Raw genomic sequence first — 20,865 nt, 5'->3', positions numbered from 1 at the left:
TACAAAAATTTAATCATTGAAATATCTACTTGACGAATAAAATATAATTGATTGATAAAAACAATATAAAAATCTTGAAGCACCCTTTATTTTTTAAAAAACTTTAAAATATTTCAACCTTTTTAAAAAAATAAAGGGTGCTTCAAGAATTTTATATTGTTTTTATTAATTTAAAAAATAGCCCATGTTAATGAAGTATTTTTATAAATTGATTGTTTTGAACAAGAATTAACAGTTAATATCATATCAGATACACCAATATCAGCTATCCTCTATAGAAGGCAGTGGCAAGGCAGAGAATAGGCATCGCTATTCTTCTAGCTTCCTCCACTGCCATTATAATGTGGACCTGATTGTAATCCAATTTGATTCCTTATTTACTCTTCATAAATCTACAATAAACCTGCGATCCCACATATCAGAATCAGTGAAAATATAATCCCCATGATTTCTTATGAGACTATTCCCACTCAACCCGGTCGAGCTACTGTGAACAGTCCCATCAAAACATATGGGAATTATATTGTCACTGTACCTGACCATTACCTCCGTAAACAAAGCCATAGTGCATAACAGGAGGTTGATTTTAACGCCAGCACAGGTAGCGCTCCTCACCAATAAAAACACTAGCTGATATAGATCAGCTGAAATCAACAAATTTTTATTGGTGTAGGAGCCCTACTTGTGCTGAAGTCACCAGAATACACTATGGCTTTGTTTACGGAGGTAGTGACCTGACACGTTCAGATACTGATATGTATGGGAATCTGTCTTTATTGGGTTATAATATTAGTGCTCTACTTTGATACGCTTCCACTTTTGCTCCATTGTATAACAAAAAAAATCTTGTGTGGCGCACTCACACAATTTTCCTTGCCGTTATGAAAATTGATCAACTGACGCTAATGTTCCCGCGCAACTCAAGACTACTATTTAAAGATCTAAGCCAGCTGGTGACAGGACAATAACGCTGCAGACACACGAAGTCTGCTATCTCTTCATAGTGTATGATTTAATAGAATCAACAGTTGACAACAGTTTGCAATTTAATAATCTTATTTTCTCGATCATCGAGCTTATTTTCAATTTCAGGTCAAAATGTTACTGAACATTTAATTGAAGAGATTTTCATGCTCAATCTTTTCCACTTGGAATTTTTTGTTCAAATTGTATCTAAAGCCTGATAATTGAGAATCTAAAACCAAACTTTGCATAGATGGGGCGGAGCTCCTGAAATTTTTACAGATATGGGACTTATGGCAGTTGATAGAGCTTATCGATGACTATTTTAGGTATAACTTTAATCAAAATCGTTGGAGCCGTTTTCGAGAAAATCGCGAAAAACCCTGTTTTTGACAACATTTTCGCCATTTTAGCTGCCACCTTGAATCGCATTTGATCGAAATTGTTCATGACGGATCCTTATATTGTAAGGACCTTACGTTTCAAATTTTCAAGTCACTCCGTTAATTGGGAGATGAGATATCGTGTACACAGACGCACATACACTCATGCACACACACACACACACACATACAGAACAATACCCAAAAACCACTTTTTTGGACTCAGGGGACCTTGAAACGTATAGAAATTTTGGAAATTGGAGTACCTTAATTTTTTCGGAAAGCAATACTTTCCTTACCTATGGTAATAGGGCAAGGAAAGTAAAAAACTAGCTGATATAGATCAGCTGAAATCAACAAATTTTTATTGGTGTAGGAGCCCTACCTGTGCTGACTTCACCAGAATGCACTATGGCTTTGTTTACGGAGGTAGTGACCTGACACGTTCAGATACTGATATGTATGGGAATCTGTCTTTATTGGGTTATAATAATTAGTGCTCTACTTTGATACGCTTCCACTTTGCTCCATTGTATAACAAAAACAACTAAGATAAATCTCTGGTAAACTCTGATTATGGTTTGACAACCGAAATTATCTCAATTTCTAGAGTTACCAACCGGTAGCCTTATCACTGGAATTCGCCAGAAATTGACAATGGTGTACCAACTGAAACCAGTACCTCGATTTTTTATAAATCTTTGGTTTGAAAATATCTAAGGTTGGCCGTCCACCGAACTAGCATCGGCCGAAAACTATCGAAATCGTCCGAACGATCCCCCAACAAAGAAAGGAATAGATGCTCGTCCATTGCAACAAGTTCATACGATCGTCTTCGGCCGATCCGAATTGAATGGGATTTTCCGGCTCTATCCGACCGAACTAACTAGTCAAGCTGAGACAACAAAGTGTTCCTAACCTAAAATTGTTTCAGGTTTTTTTATTTTTTTTTTAAGTTGTTCTGTTTTATCAAGTTGTAACTATGGACAATGAAAAGTTGATAAGTTTGGTTCAAGACGAAATTTATCATCGTCGTGTTGTTCAGAGGAATCTGTGGACAAAGATTGCTGAACAAATAGGATCTGAAGGCAACTTTATTGTAATGAATAACTAATTTAGTGGATATTTGTTTATTCAATTTTCAAAATCTCAATATAGTCATTGTTTATGAAAAATTTTGGTGGCTATGATAATAGTTAATTCAATATTCAATAGTTCAGCCAAATACTGAACTAGACTGACGTAAAAGATTCCAATGAACGACCATATTCGGCCGAATGAACGGCGGCAGATTCGTCCGTTCTAACGGCCAAACGGATCGGTTGAATACGGTTCCAGTGGACGGTTACCCTAATACTTTTATTCGATTTGGATAATTACCACAATATCACATTCACAACTATTCAGAAAATAAATTGATGGTTTCAATGATATAAACACATAGAAGAGAGTATTGTTCGTTTATTTTTTTATATTTGATACAATTTACAAGAAATATTTTATTACATCAGTTTTTTATTTATTAATAAATAATTTGTTTGACAATAGATTTAAAAATGTCGCGCTCATAATAGTAAATAACAATAAACAGATTACAAATTTATATTACTACGATTTTAACTTGAAATAAGCAATAATTTATAGTACTTATAAAATTTTAAATTGGAGAATTAACATTAGAAATCACAGTGTGTACAATATTTGATTAAAAGTTGAGATAATAAAATTGAATTATTTTTCAATGCTACTATCTTTGATTATGGATACGTTAGGTATTAACGTATCCATAGTCAAAGAAACTATGCTACATAGAGGAAATTCTGTATTAATTTTGAAATTAATTTGCTTATTAATTGGTTCAAGTAAAAATTAATAGAGAAGCGACAAAACTCTTTGTCATGTAAACTTTTCACATTTCTTTAGAATCTGAACATATAAATTCCATCTACTCCTCCAGACGGCACTTTGCCATGGAGAAAAAATGCCTACGATAAAATGTTATAACTGATTTCTTTTGTAATGCAATTATTGTGAAATTGAATAAAGGCCAATTTATTCATTTATTTTTTTTTTTTTTTTAATATACCTCGCCAATACAATACAGTGTAACTTGACAAACCATTTTCATAATTATGCCAAAATCATATTTAATAACAAGTTTGATTAACATTGGCCGTTCAATTGTACACTTTACAATATGTAGGCTATTAATTCAAAATTCAGATACATTATTCCAACTTTCCAAAAGTTGAAGAAAATCTATAAACGTGCTTGGACTTATTCGATAGTATAATTCAGTTTGTCATGGTTAAACAATTATACATTTTTTCCTAATATAAGATACAAAAAATTCTCAATAAAACAACAAACAGTAAATTTGGAAAATTTATAGCACCAAACCAGTGATAATTCATCACTAAATTTTTAATTTTTGTCTGATATTAATCGGCCTTCTCCACTTTAGTCTAATGAATATTTATATCAACAAAATTCATACAGTTATTTCCTATTTATAAAAATAACGGCTTTACAATAATTACCTTGCTAAGCTAAATTTCCCAACATCTAGATATTTAATTACATTGATTTTGAAATTCGCATAAAATTTATTTTAAATAACTTTTAGTGCAATAAGAGTGTAATGAAATGTATAAGCGTCTTCATAGAAATCTTAGCACAATATTTTCAATCTATTTCTAAAATATAATTTCATATTTCATAGAATTTGATTTTAGCAATATTGAATTGTTCATTCAAGAGGAATTCAAGAAAAAAGAATGAGAGACTAGATTAGTTTAGAATTTTGAAAATAATTAGAGGTGAAAAAATACTGTACTAAAAAAGGAATTTGTAGAAATATATAAAAATAAATACACAAGGACAACACATACATAGATTTATAGAGGATATACATTCATAAAATAAAGAGGAGTGGTCTATGACTGCCAATATTATTCAAAATGCCTTCTTCGATTTTTTCTTTATGTTTCCGTCTTTGTTCAAATAAGACGTTGAGGCTCAGTCCAGTTTCCAATACATTTTCATTTGAAAAAGGAAAACAAATCTGCAACTAAATTTTTACTCGAGTTAGATGATTAATGAGCTAAAAGATAATCAAGTAGCCTACTCAAATTTTACTAAATGCAACGTGTTAGAAGATGTATTACGTGTTAAAAGTAAATCAACAAGTCTACTTCATTATGAAATAAATTCTGCATTGAAGTGAAACATCCTACTGACTCTATCCACTGCAAAATATTGATGCAGTCTACTATAAAGTTGTTATTTTCTCTAGAAGTCGTTGATATAATTATTTCATCTATCACAACTGTAATTATTTCTTTCCTTTCCCAATCATTCATAGTTGAGAATAATATTGTATTTATCAATATATAAATAATCTGTTCATCATGACCAGAAAACAGTGACAGTGAACATTGTAAATATGTTTTCCATAAGTTCAAATGGGACTATTCATACTCACTCGGCCGTTCTGAGTGTGAACAATTCTATTAGAACTTGTGCAAATTATATTTTCACTATCACTGATGAGTGGGAATACCGCTTACATTATTCTATTATTTATCAATGATAAACTTGAATTTTCGGCAGTGATAACACTCAAGTGTTAATAGTTAGTCAAGCCTATCTATTACAGTAATAGATTATTCTCTAAAAAGAAAGAACATAATTTATCATGACGAATAATATTGATAGTCTAGAACCTACTTAATAACTAACAAATACTAATAGGTAATTAAAAATCATGAAGAGTTTGTGGAATAAATATTTTACACATAAGAGTTCTGCAAATTGAAATAGTTTTCTTGTATATGGCATGAACTAGGAGATCAATCACTCCGAAGTCGACATTTAAGTCGATTTTTCATCCATAAAACAGAATTGATCAGTTCATCAAGGTATCACATGAAAACTGAAATCGCAAACAATAACAGGTAATGCTATACTTTCATGGCGTCCAGGGAACTTTTACCTTTATTTTTGAGCTGTTTTTCGAATTTTAAACTCGGTTCTTCGGTCCGTGTATGCCAAACATAGATCTGAAAAATATTGATAATCTAATATTAAAAAAGAACAAAATTTATTCACAAATCGAGTTCATTACAATACTCTAACACAAAATTATAGTGAATAATATAATTAGTTGAATAAGAATGTACATGTATTTTGTGAAATTTCTCCATAATTGAAAAACACATGACTGTGCTTCTTTCAAAATTGTGAATCTTTTTCCTCACATAGACGAATCTGTGAGAAGGAATTAAGAAAAGATAATGACCTATACTTTAAGAACAATAGTTGTACTGTAATAAAACGTTGATAGGACTGCAATCTTATTATTATTAAAGCTGCAAATGACAAAAATCTGGTGTGGCGCACTCACACAAATTTCCTTGCCGTTATGAAAATTGATCACCTGACGCTAGTGTTCACGCGCATCTCAAGTCTACTTATAAGCAAAGATCTGAGCCAGCTGGTGACAGGACAATAACGCTGAGACATACAAGGTCTGCTATCTCTTCATAGTGAATCATTTAATATAATCAACAGTTGCCAGAAGTTTGCAATTGAATAATCAAATTTCAAGCTTATTTTCAATTTTAGGTGAAAATGTTACTGGATATCAATTGTAGAGATTTTCATGCTCAATCTTTTTCACTCGAAATTTTTCGTTTAATTTATATTTGAGACCTGATAACTGGAAATCTAAAATCAAACTTTGCATAGATGGGGCGGAGCTCCTTATTTATTCATTTATTTATTTATACATTAATAGATACAATCATTCTCAACTATGAATGATTGGGAAAGGATCAACAGGCTTAAAGCCCAAAACTGTTCCTTTCCCAAATTTAGATAGAAATTGTCCAAAAATAGGTTATGTTTACACTACACGTTTTTTGTCCAATTTTGAGTCCAAAATATTTATAAACTAGGAATTTAGAATTTAGGAAAGTTGAAAACCAAATTAAATAATAATACTTCACTAAATCATCACTAATAACTGAAAATACTGTATTAATAATTGAAAATTTTAAAACGCGAAAAGAAACTCAAAGGTACTCCTAAAACAACAGCTGTCATTGTTGAAATTTTTACAGATATGGGAGTTGTGGCAGTTGATAGAGCTTATCAATGACTATTCTAGGTATAAATTTGATCAAAATCGTTGGAGCCATTTTAGAGAAAATCGCGAAAAACCCTGTTTTTGACAACATTTTCGCCATTTTAGCCGACATCTTGAATTGCATTTGATCGAAATTGTTCGTGTCGGATCCTTATAGTGTAAGGACCTTAAGTTCCAAATTTCAAGTCATTCCGTTAATTGGGAGATGAGATATCGTGTACACAGACGCACATACACTCATATACACATACAGACCAATACCAAAAAACACTTTTTTGGACTCAGGGGACCTTGAAACGTATAGAAATTTAGAAATTGGGGTACCTTAGTTTTTTTCGGAAAGTAAAAAATTCACAGCCAATACGGCTGATTGTCTCTGAGAACCCACCTCACCTCAGAGTCAGTTAGACAACACACTGGAGGCTAAGGGATTTAACTGCAATTTAACATATTGCAATTAGAAATGATGGGATACAAAACCATATGAGTGCTGTATGTTGATACACAAGATTATGAGTAAGTTTACAGTGAGATTATGAGTAAGTTTACAGTGAGGTTATGAGTAAGTTTACAGTGAGATTATGAGTAAGTTTACAGTGAGATTATGAGTAAGTTTACAGTGAGGTTATGAGTAAGTTTACAGTGAGATTATGAGTAAGTTTACAGAGAGGTGATACCAAGTGATACTAACGACTCAATATTAGCATAGAGAAAAGATAACACATGAAGATATTGCATGGTATAGGGCGTTTATGTTACAATTTACAATGTTAACTCAAGCCGACAGTCCTTATAGTAGTTTTTTTGTGAATCTATGTGACGCCGGTAGTCTCTCATGCTGTGCCGCTCTTTCACTCTCACCCCAACAAAACAGTAATAATACACAGTAGTCGACAGTAATCGGCTTGAGTTAACAAAAATTCGGAACTTGGAACGATTTGGAACATAGGATATCTCCTTGTGCTATATTTTCTCTATGATATTAGTGAATATTCACTAACTGACGGCGGCTCATTCTCATTCAACATCAAGATAAATTTTATAAAAATTTTTTCGTCAATAATTACTACTTACTTTAGTACAGTTATCGGCCAACGGTTCCAGATCTTCCTTTTTTGTCAACTGGTCAAGGAAAACACTCTCTTGATGGCCCATTTTTACTTTGAATGAAAATTTCACCTGGAAATTGAGAGAAAATGGTTTAAAAAAAATAGCTGTCCTCATACAAGATATCACAGAACCACAATAAAAATTATGTAGAGTGGACTTAGTATTATTACTTTCCTTGCCCTATTACCATAGGTAAGGAAAGTATTGCTTTCCGAAAAAAATTAAGGTACCCCAATTTCTAAATTTCTATACGTTTCAAGGTCCCCTGAGTTCAAAAAACTGGTTTTTGGGTATTGGTCTGTATGTGTGTGTGTGTGTGTGTGTGTGTGTGTGTGTGTGTGTGTGTGTGTGTGTATGAGTGTGTGTGTGTGCGTCTGTGTACACGATATCTCATCTCCCAATTAACGGAATGACTTGAAATTTGGAACTTAAGGTCCTTTCACTATAAGGATCCGACACGAACAATTTCGATCAAATACAATTCAAATTGATGGCGAAAATGTTGTCAAAAACAGGGTTTTTCGCGATTTTCTCGAAAACGGCTCCAACGATTTTGATCAAATTTATACCTAAAATAGTCATTGATAAGCTCTATCAACTGCCACAAGTCCCATATTTGTAAAAATTTCAGGAGCTCCGCCCCATCAATGCAAAGTGTGATTTTGGATTCCCAATTATCAGGCTTCAGATACAATTTAAACAGAAAATTCCAGTTGGAAAAGATTGAGCATAAAAATATGTACAATTAATGTTCAGTGATATTTCCACCTAGAATTGAAAATAAGCTCGAAATTTGAGAAAATGTGTTTATTCAATAATGCAAACTGTTGGCAACACTGTTGGTTCTATTACAGCATTCACTATGAAGAGATAGCAGACTTCGTGTGTCTCCAGCGTAATTGTCCTGTCACCAGCTGGCAGATCTTTGAATAGTAGACTTGAGATGCGCGGGAACACTAGCGTCAGGTGATCAATTTTCATAACGGCAAGGAAAGTTGTGTGAGTGCGCCACACCAGATTTTTTTTGTATTCTAATCATTCATGAATTTCTAACATTGGAATTAGAACTACTCTGGTAGTTCAAAGCTGTGATTCTAGGCCCCGTATCAAATTATATATTCTATCCTATTCATCAAGGAAATATATTCATTAATGATTTTCTAATACTATTTACATAACATTTATACAAAAATATTGATCATAAGTACTTCTTCATTTGGCTACAGTGCTGAGTTAGAGAAGGATAGAGCTATCTGATTTGTTTAACAATAGACAAGGATAGCAAACTAATGTTTAGAAGGTGCTGACTTCATAACGTGAATCCCACTATAATTGAAGGTGGCTACTTGAAATAGTATATTTCGCACCTAGAGCAGAAAATGAGATTTTTCCGGCTCGAAATCGGTTTTCAAGTCCGAGGCCGTAGGCCGAGGACTAGAAAAGATTGAGAGCCGGAAAAACATTTTTGCCTGTGGTGCGAACGCAATTTTTCGCCACACACAAAAATAAACAATATATATATGAGAATAGTTGTTTACTAAGCACTTCCGAAAGCAGAAGTGGAAGGTGATAGCTCTAGCAAATCTGAGGTAATCTGAATATCAGGAAATTGTCCAAGTATTTTTATTTTTTATTCTGATTTGTCTAAATAACCTAAAAGATGATGTTCAATTATGTGGGAGGTTGAGTTTATAATTTTTTATTCTTTCAAATGACAATAAGATGATATTATTATTATTAATGTTTTAATTATTGAATAATGAACACAAATAATGAAAAGTGTTTTGATCAGCTGTTTTTTGATCACCTTTCTTAGTTCCATATTTGCGGCTGGAAAGGGTACTCTTTCCGGCCTAGGCCGGAAAGAAACCTGTTCTGATGTCAGACGAGAGTCGTCTGCAAACAATGTCTTTCAGATCTACGTAGGGACTGGAAAACAGCTGCTTTTTGTGCAGTGTGGCGAAAAATGAATTTTGACGTCGAGGCCTGTATGGTGTCGTCCACGTTATAATGGCATAGAAAAATAGTGTTGCCTATTCTCTGCCTTACCACTGCCTGCTGTAGAGGATAGCCGATATATCTGATGTAATATTAACTGTTCGTTCTTGTTTAACATCGATTCTTGACGAATAAAATATAATTGATTATTTTAAACAAGAATGATCAGTTAATCAGATATACCGGTATCAGCCATCCTTTATAGCAAGACAGAGAGTGGCCAACGCGCTGTTTACCTATGCGATTATAACTATATTATCACTATAGTGAGGTCCACGTTATAATGACAGTATTTGATCATTTTTGGTTTTGCTATCCTTGTCTATCATTCGACAAAGCCGGTGGTACTATCCTTTTATAGGTTCACAACGATGCCAATTATGTTTTAGACAGTGTGGAAATATAATTAATTAATGAAGAGAATCGGCATCGCTATTCTTCTATCTTTATCCACGGCCATTATAACGTGGACCTCACTTTATAAACTTTGCTCTCTCTTTGATTCAACCTACTTGGAGGACAATCCAACCATGTTTTTAAGGGCGTGATTACCTTCCAGGATGTGATTACAACGGGAAGAGCAAGCAGTATGTTTTCAGGATGTGCTTACCTCGGACTGAGCAAGAATGATGTTTTTATGTAGTGATTACCTGAGGATAATTTATGAGTTTATAAATCGCTTCCCGGTAGTTCGGAACACACTTTAATCTGAAGGTCCACTCACATCTCACCTTCATTCGTCTCATTACCCACTCACAAGCCTAGAGCTCATGTGGGTATCACCCTCAGCACCAAAAAATCGACGATGTTTTCAGAAAGTGATTACCTCGGGACTTGTAAGAAGGATGTTTTTAGGACGTGATTTATCTCGGTACGAGCAAGCAGTATGTTTTTAGGATATGATCACCTCGGGAAGACCAATCAGTATGTTTTCAGAATGTGATTACCTCAGAATAAGTGAGCCGGATGTTTTTAGAACGTGATTACCTCGTGACGAGCAAGCAGGATGTTTTTAGGATGTGATTTACCTCGAGACAAGCAAGCAGGATGTTTTTAGAACGTGATTTACCTCGTGACGAGCAAGCAGTATGTTTTTAGAACGTGGTTACCTCGAGACGAGCAAGCAGGACGTTTTCAGGACGTGATTTACCTCGGTATGAGCTAGCAGGATGTTTTTAGGATGTAATTTACCTCGGAACAAGCAAGCAGTATGTTTTCAGGACGTGATTTACCTCGGGACGAGCAAGCAGGACGTTTTCAGGACGTGATTTACCTCGGGACGAGCAAGCAGGACGTTTTCAGGACGTGATTTACCTCGGGACGAGCAAGCAGGACGTTTTCAGGATGTGATTTACCTCGAGACTTGCAAGCAGGATGTTTTCAGGATGTGATTTACCTCGAGACTTGCAAGCAGGATGTTTTCAGGATGTGATTATCTCGAGACTTGCAAGCAGGATGTTTTTAGGATGTGATTTACCTCGTGACGAGCAAGCAGTATGTTTTCAGGATGTGATTTACCTCGAGACTTGCAAGCAGAATGTTTTCAGGATGTGATTTACCTCGAGACTTGCAAGCAGGATGTTTTCAGGATGTAATTTACCTCGAGACGAGCAAGCAGGATGTTTTCAGGATGTGATTACCTCGGGACGAGCAAGCAGGACGTTTTCAGGACGTGATTTACCTCGAGACAAGCAAGCAGGATGTTTTCAGGATGTGATCACCTCGCGACAAGCAAGCAGTACGTGATTTATCTCCGTATGAGCTAGCACAATGTTTTCAGGACGTGATTTACCTCGATACTTTCAAGCAGGATGTTTTCAGGATGTGATTACCTCGCGACAAGCAAGCAGTACCTGATTTATCTCCGTATGAGCTAGCACAATGTTTTCAGGACGCGATTTACTTCGGGACAAGCAAGCAGTATGTTTTCAGGACGTGATTTACCTCAGGATGAGCGAGCAGATGCTGTAGGTTGATAGCGAACCCCGCCATGTCGATGGGGAAGGGCCTGTCCGTCCCCCAGACACTGTTGAAGCCGGACACCTTGCCAGCCGCGTTGACGAGGGGGCGCTCCACCAGCAATCCCCCCACCAGGCCCACCGGCCACACGCTCACTCGCTTTGTCCACCTCATCTGACACACACAACACACCAATCAAACATCAAATCTTATTCCTCCACAATACAACCTTAATAAGAGCAAGATTCGACCAATAATCTATACATCTATAATATAATCTATATTCTATAATACCATAGACAAACAATAGCGTAAGTAGATATCCCATGGTATAGGGCGTTCATGTTGCAACTTTTACTGTTATCTCAAGCCGATTACTGTCGATTATTTTTAAATTAGTTCAGATTATAATTAGTTATAACATTATAAGAATGTTTTTGTTTCACTTGTTTGTAAAAAAAATGGCAATAAAATTGATTTGATTTGTATTGTTTTGACCGGGTAAGAGTGTATGAACGGCACAATATGAGAGACTACCAGCGTCATAAAGCTTCACGGGAAAGAACTACGTGGACTATCGGCTTCAGATAACAGTAAAAGTTGCGACATAAACGCCCTATACCATGGGATATCTATTTATGCTATTGTTTCTCTATGATAATACTGAGTGGCCCATAAGTCAGTTGACGCTAGCAATTTTTAAGGTCATCTTTTGTTACAAACCAAACCACAGCTGTTTAGATTTGTTTACCACAGCTGTTTACTACAATTTATATCTAAAAATGAATATCTGTTTGTGTGTTAGTTTGTTTGTTCCCTATAGACTCGAAAACTACTTGACAGAACGGCATGAAACTTTGGGAATATGTTGTGTGAATATTGGGGATGGTTTCTGACCAGAAATTTTAATAGAGGGGCTAATAATAATTATATATTAATCCATTTTACAGACCTATGTTTTCGAAATTGTCGGCCGAGCGGGTAGAACGGGAAGATCATAATGGATTAAAGATCATGTTGTGATATGATTTAGCATCTAAACTTACCAGCTGTAATAAACACGTCACTCTGTGATAAAATTGTTTACTGGTATTAAAACTAAGCACATAGGAAGTCCGTATTGGGATGTAAATGAAAATATTGTCAGATAAATTTCATGATTCACAAAATAAAGTCAAGTGTGGCATGAGAAACATTGACTTTTTGGCGGTACGAAGTTAAGAATAAGAATGATTTTTATTCCTTTAGTGCATACAGACAATGCTATCGGAAACGTCAAATTCAAATGATACATTGTAAATACATCCTAATAGAATAAAAGTTTTATTCCTTCATGGCAAAAACAATGCTATTGGGAACCTCTATTGAAGGTTTCCTCCATATAAGCCAATAAGGTTATGTTTGATAGTGTGTTCATTGTTATTCGATAAACGATTAAAATAGAGTCAACAACAGACCAGAGTGTCAATGACTTATGAACCACTCTGTATATTTATTTATTTACATTACAATATGAGGGTACCAGGAAGATGTACTTCCCATAATAGCCCTCTTGACACAACCAAAAATTACAATTCTAATGTATTAATAGTATAATATAATATGGTATAAGCCTAATCTAATATAGAGAATTCACTAAATTATAATAAAGGAAAGAATTGGCTTATACACGTAAGGGGATAGGAAATTCACGAATGACGCATCATAACGTCCCAAGTACTTAACTGATTAACTTAAAATTTTGTATATAGATTCTTAATTTACCGAGGATGGTTATAGGCCTATTGTAAGTTCTTCAAGATTTCATTACGTCAAGTTTTGAAATGGACCCTTGCAGAGCACGGGTTACCTGCTAGTACAATAATAAAGGAAAGAATTGGCTTATACACGAAAGAGATAGGAAATTCACGAATGACGCATCACATCACGTCTGTACTGAGTAACTTGAAATTTTGTATTTAGATTCTTAATTTACGAGGATGGTGATGGGCCTATATTCAATTCTGAAAAATGTCAGTAGCTCAAGTTTTTAATAAGCAGCACGGGTTACCTGCTAGTCAGTAATAATACCAGCTGAATCATCAATTTAAGGGAGAGCTACAAGAGATATGCCATAGCCACCTCTAATACAAGGCCCTGGCCTACGATATTGCAACGTCGCATCTAATATATGATTGATGAAAAAGATTCAAGAAATACCAGCTGATCTAATACATGATTGGTGAAAAATATCAGCTGGTATTTTTTTAAATCTTTTTCACCAATCATGTATTAAGCTGCGTACAGATATACGCGCTTCGAACGAGCTCCGGGCAAGCTCCGCCCTCGTTCCTCCATCGCTCCGCCCCCGCTCTTCAGTCGCACCGATCATGAACGTTAAGGGAGATGTTAGCTCTTCTCGCGTTCCACTCTTGCTCCCCAGTCGATCATCAATCGATCGCTCTGCTCGAGTGACGTTCGGTTGTGGAGCAGAGCGAAAGTCTGTACGCACCTTTAGATTCTAGGCCTACGCTGCGCCGTTGCAGTATCGTAGGCCGGGGCCTTGTATTAGAGGTGGCTATGGATATGCGTGTACACGGCTGAGCAGTTCAGAACTCATTATGGGCAATGATAAATGAGAATGAATGTTGCATTGTAAAGGTGCGTACAGATTTACGCTCCACAAAGACGAGAGATTCACTTTTGATCAGCTGATGCCAAGCTTTTTCATTCATTCATTCAATTCATTCATTCAATTCATTTATTCACACACACACACACACACACACACAAACACACAAATTAATTACATCAATAAAAAACATTACAGTATAAAATAGAGCCCATTTTTTATATTTTTATATATATGTATCTTACCGTTTCTGTACAAATACAGATATAATCAGCTGATGAAAAGTGAATTGCTCGTGTTCGCGGCGCGCAAATCTGTACGCACCAAAAGACGATAGAGCTGATATTGATTTATATTTAAGAATGTAACTCTGATGTATCACCTCGTTGAAAATGTGGAGACTGTAGGTGTTATCATCATCGGCAAAGTAGATAACTCCTTTATCTTCAGGAGTTCTATTTTCTCTCAGCCATTGGAGACCTGCATTTCTTTGTAGAACACCTCTGGGTTTCGTCCAGTTAGGTTCCTATACAAACAAAAAGATTAAAATTCACCAAAAATGTTTTATTGCTAATTATGTCTACATGAACTTTTTCCTTGTACGTTGGTGATTTTTTTTACTTTCCTTGCCCTATTACCATAGGTAAGGAAAGTATTGCTTTCCGAAAAAAATTAAGGTACCCCAATTTCTAAATTTATATACGTTTCAAGGTCCCCTGAGTCCAAAAAACTCACACTGTGTGTGTGTGTGTATGAGTGTATGTGCGTCTGTGTACACGATATCTCATCTCCCAATCAACGGAATGACTTGAAATTTGGAACTTAAGGTCCTCACACTAAAAGTATCCGACACGAACAATTTCGATCAAATGCAATTCAAGATGGCGGCTAAAATGGCGAAAATGTTGTCAAAAACAGGGGTTTTCGCGATTTTCTCGAAAACGGCTCCAACGATTTCAAACAAATTCATACCTAAAAAAGTCATTGATAAGCTCTATCGACTGCCACAAGTCCCATATCTGTAAAAATTTCAGGAGCTCTGCCCCATCTATGCAAAGTTTGATTTTAGATAGAAGTTAGATTTTTGAATTATCAGCCTTTATATACAATTTAAACAACACATTTCAAGTGGGAAAGATAGAGCATGAAAATTTCTGCAATTAATGTCCAGTAACATTTTCACCTAAAATTGAAAATAAGCTCGAAATGCGAGAAAATAAGATTATTCAATTGCAAAGTGTTGGCAAGTGTTGATTCTATTAAATCATCCACTACGAAGAGATAGCAGATTTCGTGGGTCTGCAGCGCTATTGTCCTGTCACCAGCTGTCTCAGATCTTAGAATAGTAGATTTGATATGCGCGGGAACACTAGCGTCAGTTGATCAATTTTCATAACGGCAAGGAAAGTTGTGTGAGTGCGCCACACCAGATTTTTTTTTTATTGCGGATGATGCTCACATGAGCATTTTGCTTGTGCATGAGTAATGGAGAGTGCGAGGGTGAATTATGAGATGATCAATCGTCCAAACGATTCTATGTGATTCGAACCCGCGACCAGGTAGCACTAGCAGGCTGAAGGGTGCAACGCCTTAGTCAACTCGGCTATCTGGCCGGCAAATTGAATTGATGAGACGATCAAACGTCCATGCCATCGACGGGATTCAAACCCACGAACAGTCGGTGATAGCAGATTGAAGTTTGTCACGCTCCTTACCACTAGACCAACCCTGCTGGCATTGGATATTGGTATTCTGATCAATATTGTTTTCATGAACTCGTATACAGTCTATAATTTACAATAGTTTTGTACAAGAAATAGTCCTCTCGTATGAGATCTTTGTTTATAAATTTCCAACACTATAATAACGAATAAATTTGACACAGATGTTGTCAATACTAATGTCTAGGAAGACGATAAATCCCATTGTATTGGTTGGTTATGTTCCAATTTTTTTTGGAATATAAGTTTATATTCAAGCCGATTAGGTACTGTCGACTACTGTCTATCATTACTTTTTTCGCCGGGTGAGAGAGTAAGAACGGCACAGTATGAGAGACAACCAGCGTTACGTAGCTTCACCAAAAAGAACTATCGATTTGAGTTGAAATTTAGAACATAAACCATGTACCATGGGATATCTTTTTATACTATATTCCCTCTAAGGTATCACCATGAATGATACAGTATCACTACAAATGATACATTTATAGAGCATAAACGCTCTATACCATGGGATATCTTCTTATGCGATATTCTGTCCAAGGTATCACCATGAATGACACAGTATCGCCACAAATGATACAGTATCATCACAAATGATACTGTTTTGGCCGGGCGAGTGTGTAAGAACGACACAGTAAGAGAGACAACCAGCGTCACATAGCTTCACCGAAAAGAACTATCGGTTTGAGTTAACAGTGAAATTTAGAACATAAACCATGTACCATGGGATATCTTCTTATGCTATATTCTCTCAAAGGTATCACCATGAAAGATACAGTATCGCCACAAATGATACAGTATCACCACAAATGATACTGTTTTGGCCGGGTGAGCATGAAAGACCGGCACAGTATGAGAGACTACCAGCGTCACATAGCTTCACGATAAAGAACTACTGAGACTATTGGTTTGAATAAACAGTGGAATTTGGAAAAAGTGGAAACATAAACGCTCTATACCATGGGATATCATACTATGCTATATTTTCTCTATAGTCTATTCTAGCAATATTTAGTAGTTCAGTTTTATATAACACATTACCTAATACAAATACAGAACTATTCAAACTGCTGGAACACTCTTAGTTATCATGGACACTTTATACAAGGTAGAGGATATATTTGACCGAACGTAGTGAGGTCTATGTTTCAACTCGATTTGCTTTTGTCTGTCTGTATGTAACGCGATTACGGCCAAACGCGTTAGTAGCATTCGATGAGATTTGGCAGGAATATTCCTTTTTCAACTGCGCGTCGATGTATACACAAGGTTTTTGAAATTTTTCATTTTAAGGATGGTATGAAAAGAAAAGGAATTCCTCCATACTCTGATATCACTATATCTATCATCTATTTTGAAGATAGGATCAATCAGACTATAGAATTATTCATAATCAATCAGCTGACAAGTGGATTATTCATTGCATGCATTACACAGATGTCTGGCCGTGTCTATTTCTATAAGTTAGGGTTTCAATATTTTTATGATGCGTGCCCATCAGTATCAATATTCTCACATTTGAAAAACAAATTTAATAGGTGATTGAAAATAAAATAAAGAATGATTAAATTAACTGAATAATGCTGAAGAAATTATAATATTATTGATTGAAAAAAATAATTTTAAAATAGTTGAGAAATATTTTTATCATATGGAAAGATTATCACGAAACTGAATAAATTTTCATATGTGATACAAATTCAAACGTGAACTGAGTTTAGGACTGAGAACTGAGAACTAGGACTTTAGAACTGAGTTTTTTTAGTTTAACATTAAGTGAGTTTTTGATCTTGGAGAAAACAAATAACAGTTTTTAAGAGTAAATTATGATTCAACTGTGAATTGTTATTCAACTGAATCAACTGAACAGGTAACATCAGATACTTGTGGATGAGAATTCTGGAAAGCGTTATATGATAATTAAATCTTGTGTAAGCATGATCTGATCAAATAAATAGTTAGTGTATCAGTGTGGATGTGCTTATGGTTTGGGACGTCGTTATAACTGCGCGAGGTCTACGGTTCACAGAACTACTGGTAATAAAATCGAATAAGGTTAGTAGTCAAGAAAGTATTAAATTGGGAGTAAAATTACCTGGTTAGTTCTGCTTTTGTACTGGTCTCTCATAAGTTGGAGTAATTGCATAAATTACGGGTAAATCTGGATTCCATTTACCACAAGAGCTCTTGAATAGTTTCAGAGTTCTTTTCATGTCTTCTCTTGTAAACTTTAGCTGAAAAATTATTCAAAGTTAAATTAGAATGTATGAAGGAAAATAACATAATACAAGATAAGAGACAGAGTAAATGTTCTATACTAATTAAGTTCTTATTCATAATAATTAAGGAGAGTAATAATTATAATAATAATAGTTATTATTATTAATAATCTCTAATTAAGGAGAACGACTGACAAAATTTGGTTAAGGGCCGGTTTCCGAGCTCGGGATTTTGTTAAGTTCTAGACTTAAAACAGCTGGAGTCAGAAAATTTGATTTCAAAAACGGGGCGTAGTCGCAGAAAAATAAATCTTTATTTTCTCATTACTATGATTGTAAACATTTTTCCTTGACGAAATGAAACATTCCTGATTAATTCAAAATAGCTGAAACTTTACACTATTTTCTATTTATATTATTTGTGTTCAATTTTCTAGTTTTTCGAAATTTAATTTGAACGTGACTTTTACTATGACTACGACTACGCTCCGTTTCGAAAAGCCAATTTTCTGACTCCAGCTGTTTAAAGTCTAGAACTTAGCTAAATCCCGAGCTCGGAAGCCGGCCCTTTGTTATATTGACCATTGTTATCTGAGGTTGATGACGTTTGCAGGCTACAGGGATCACTGTCGTCTACTTTTCAAGAACCTTGGCATTCTCACAGTCTACAGCCAGGACTTACTGTGCTCACTGTTGTATCTTTGACTATAGAAAGATATCTATATCTTTCTATAGTCAAAGGTTGTATGAGAAGAAGACCAAAGAGTAGCTGCCAAAAAGGAGTGACATATCAACTACAACTCAAATCATGCAGCCAGACTCCACGTTATAATAACAGTATTTGATCAACTTTGGTTTTGCTATCATTCGACAAAGTCGGTGGTACTATCCTTCTCTAGGTCCACAACGATGCCAATTATGTTTTTGACAGTGTAGAAATATAATGAATTAATGCAGAGAATCGGCATCGCTATTCTTCTATCTTTATCCACTGCCATTATAACGTGGACCTCACTATAGGGATGCCTCCATACTTACTCACTTACTTGATACTTGATTTCTTCGTCGTTGGCTGGAAAAACTAGATAAACTGTGTCAAGGAATCTCGGGGTAACTCGATGCAGACTGGCGGGGACCTAGAGCTTCCCAACTCGGGCCATATGACGCTTCTAAAATCTGCCAAAAAAGTGCAGAATATCCGGTACGCACAATTCAGCTCTGAATAGTGAGGAAGTGTTGGATAGACCCCTGTATTCACTTCAAGATGTGAATGAGGAGCCTCTCTTTGCAAAGAAGCTACCCAACTCAGGCCAAAAGGTGCTTCAACGCTCTACCAAGAGAAGTGAAAGACATGCAGTAAGCAATATTCAGCACTACAGTAAGGAAGAGGCTGTTGGATAGACCCTTGTATTCACTTTGGGAGTTGGATGAGGAGCCTCTCTTTGGCATCTCTCAGCGCCTTCACAACCTAGATGACTCTTGGCCTTCCAAATGACACTGTCGATCTGGAAACCCCAGTCCGCCACGACATCAAGTATCAAGTAAGAAAGTATATTGTGGCATTGAACAGGAAAATTATAAGCACTTGACTATTGACAAAAAATGTTTTGTGTGGCAATAAACAAGAAATATATCTCCATCTCATGAGTTTACAATAGGTTATTATGATTAAGTAAATTTTAGAAATATCACTACAATCAATCTATTTTTTTCAATCGAATAGTAGGCTATAGTCGGAAATCCTTACCTCCATCTCATAAGCATCCAGTGCATCTCTCATACTTTTGTACCTGTCTTCTTCAGAAGAAAAGTAAGTTATACCTGAAAAAAGATTAATATGTCATATCCCTCTAAAATCATTTATCAACTTATGTTTTTTAAGTAAATTGAATTTACACAGTTGTATTAAAGCAAGTGAATGTCAAGGACATTCTCTTATCGTACCGTAGGTACTATAAATAATAAGAATAAAAGTCCAAAAAACCTTCAACTAGAAACGTAGCTCATTCAATATAAAGAAACAAATTTTGATTGAGCTCAGGGTTGAATAATAACAACAGAGGATGACAATGCATGGCAATTGCATCATGAGATTCATTGCCAAGTTGATCATTGTAGCACCTTTCAACTCAGCTTAAAAAAAACGACTAAAAGCTCGTTGAACGATTGATAATGCCAGATATGTTTAAAAATGTTAAAGAATTGTAAAAATATAAGCTGATAATGGAATTAAAGCTGATAAATCTAAAAAATGACAACAAATTCAAACTTACCGCCACGGTTTTTGACGCCCACAAACCATAGAAACACTAGTATCACTAATACAGCATACAAACTTAATTTTCTCTTGAATGCCATGTCCTGAGATGCTAATGCTATTGACCATTTGTGAGAATTTGTAGAATACATATCAGCAAGATTATAATGCTAGTATTAGTTGAAGAGAAAAGGCACCAAGTAAAGGATCCGATGGAGAATAATTTCTTCTTGTCAGCTTTAAACTCATGTTAAGCTTGGTATCACAAGTGCTAGACTGAAGAAATAAGTAGGAATATTCACAGGCATGATTAGTAGAAAGAGTCACGACAAATAAAAGACAAGTGATTGAAAAAGAATGTTGTTTTACGGCTTTTGCTTTGAATCTTCACTATGTTGACATCACGATGGTTACAGCTGATGAAATCATTCAACTCTGCCTGTGGCAATCTCAAGGTCAATAGCCGGTTTTCCTTGAGTTAATGAATAATTC

General features: G+C 35.3%; 2 protein-coding genes across 2 annotated transcripts in view; both read right to left on the bottom strand.

Annotated features, from left to right (window-relative positions):
• LOC111056175 (galactosylgalactosylxylosylprotein 3-beta-glucuronosyltransferase I) overlaps positions 1 to 20,793 on the bottom strand; it is a 79,405-nt gene extending 58,612 nt beyond the window's left edge. Inside the window, exons 1-2 of the mRNA XM_039438160.1 lie at positions 20,390 to 20,793; positions 19,864 to 19,937 (exon numbers count right to left, since the gene is read on the bottom strand). Of these exons, the coding sequence (XP_039294094.1) occupies positions 19,864 to 19,937; positions 20,390 to 20,525 (210 nt within the window). The 5' untranslated portion in view covers positions 20,526 to 20,793. The remainder of the gene's footprint in view (positions 1 to 19,863; positions 19,938 to 20,389) is intronic.
• Positions 2,790 to 14,753, bottom strand: LOC120353511 (galactosylgalactosylxylosylprotein 3-beta-glucuronosyltransferase 3-like). Its single transcript, XM_039437378.1, has 5 exons — positions 14,556 to 14,753; positions 11,548 to 11,736; positions 7,570 to 7,674; positions 5,341 to 5,407; positions 2,790 to 4,416 (listed from the first exon to the last, which is right to left on the bottom strand). The coding sequence occupies exons 2-5, from the start codon at positions 11,734 to 11,736 to the stop codon at positions 4,388 to 4,390; spliced, it is 390 nt and encodes a 129-aa protein (XP_039293312.1). The 5' UTR covers positions 14,556 to 14,753; the 3' UTR covers positions 2,790 to 4,387.
• Positions 20,794 to 20,865: the final 72 nt, after the last annotated feature.

The sequence above is a fragment of the Nilaparvata lugens genome, chromosome 11, assembly GCF_014356525.2.
Source record: "Nilaparvata lugens isolate BPH chromosome 11, ASM1435652v1, whole genome shotgun sequence".
Lineage (NCBI taxonomy): Eukaryota > Metazoa > Arthropoda > Insecta > Hemiptera > Delphacidae > Nilaparvata > Nilaparvata lugens.
This window is presented reverse-complemented; position numbering and strand designations above follow the sequence as displayed.

Excerpts from the sequence above, each read along its gene's own strand:
- LOC120353511 (XM_039437378.1), bottom strand. The coding sequence starts at position 11,736 with ATGAGGTGGACAAAGCGAGTGAGCGTGTGGCCGGTGGGCCTGGTGGGG. Across the intron at positions 7,675-11,547 it reads ATCTGCTCGCTCATCCTGAG|GTGAAATTTTCATTCAAAGT; the intron begins GTAAATCACGTC and ends CTCAATTTCCAG. Across the intron at positions 5,408-7,569 it reads TGGCCGATAACTGTACTAAA|ATCTATGTTTGGCATACACG; the intron begins GTAAGTAGTAAT and ends AATATTTTTCAG.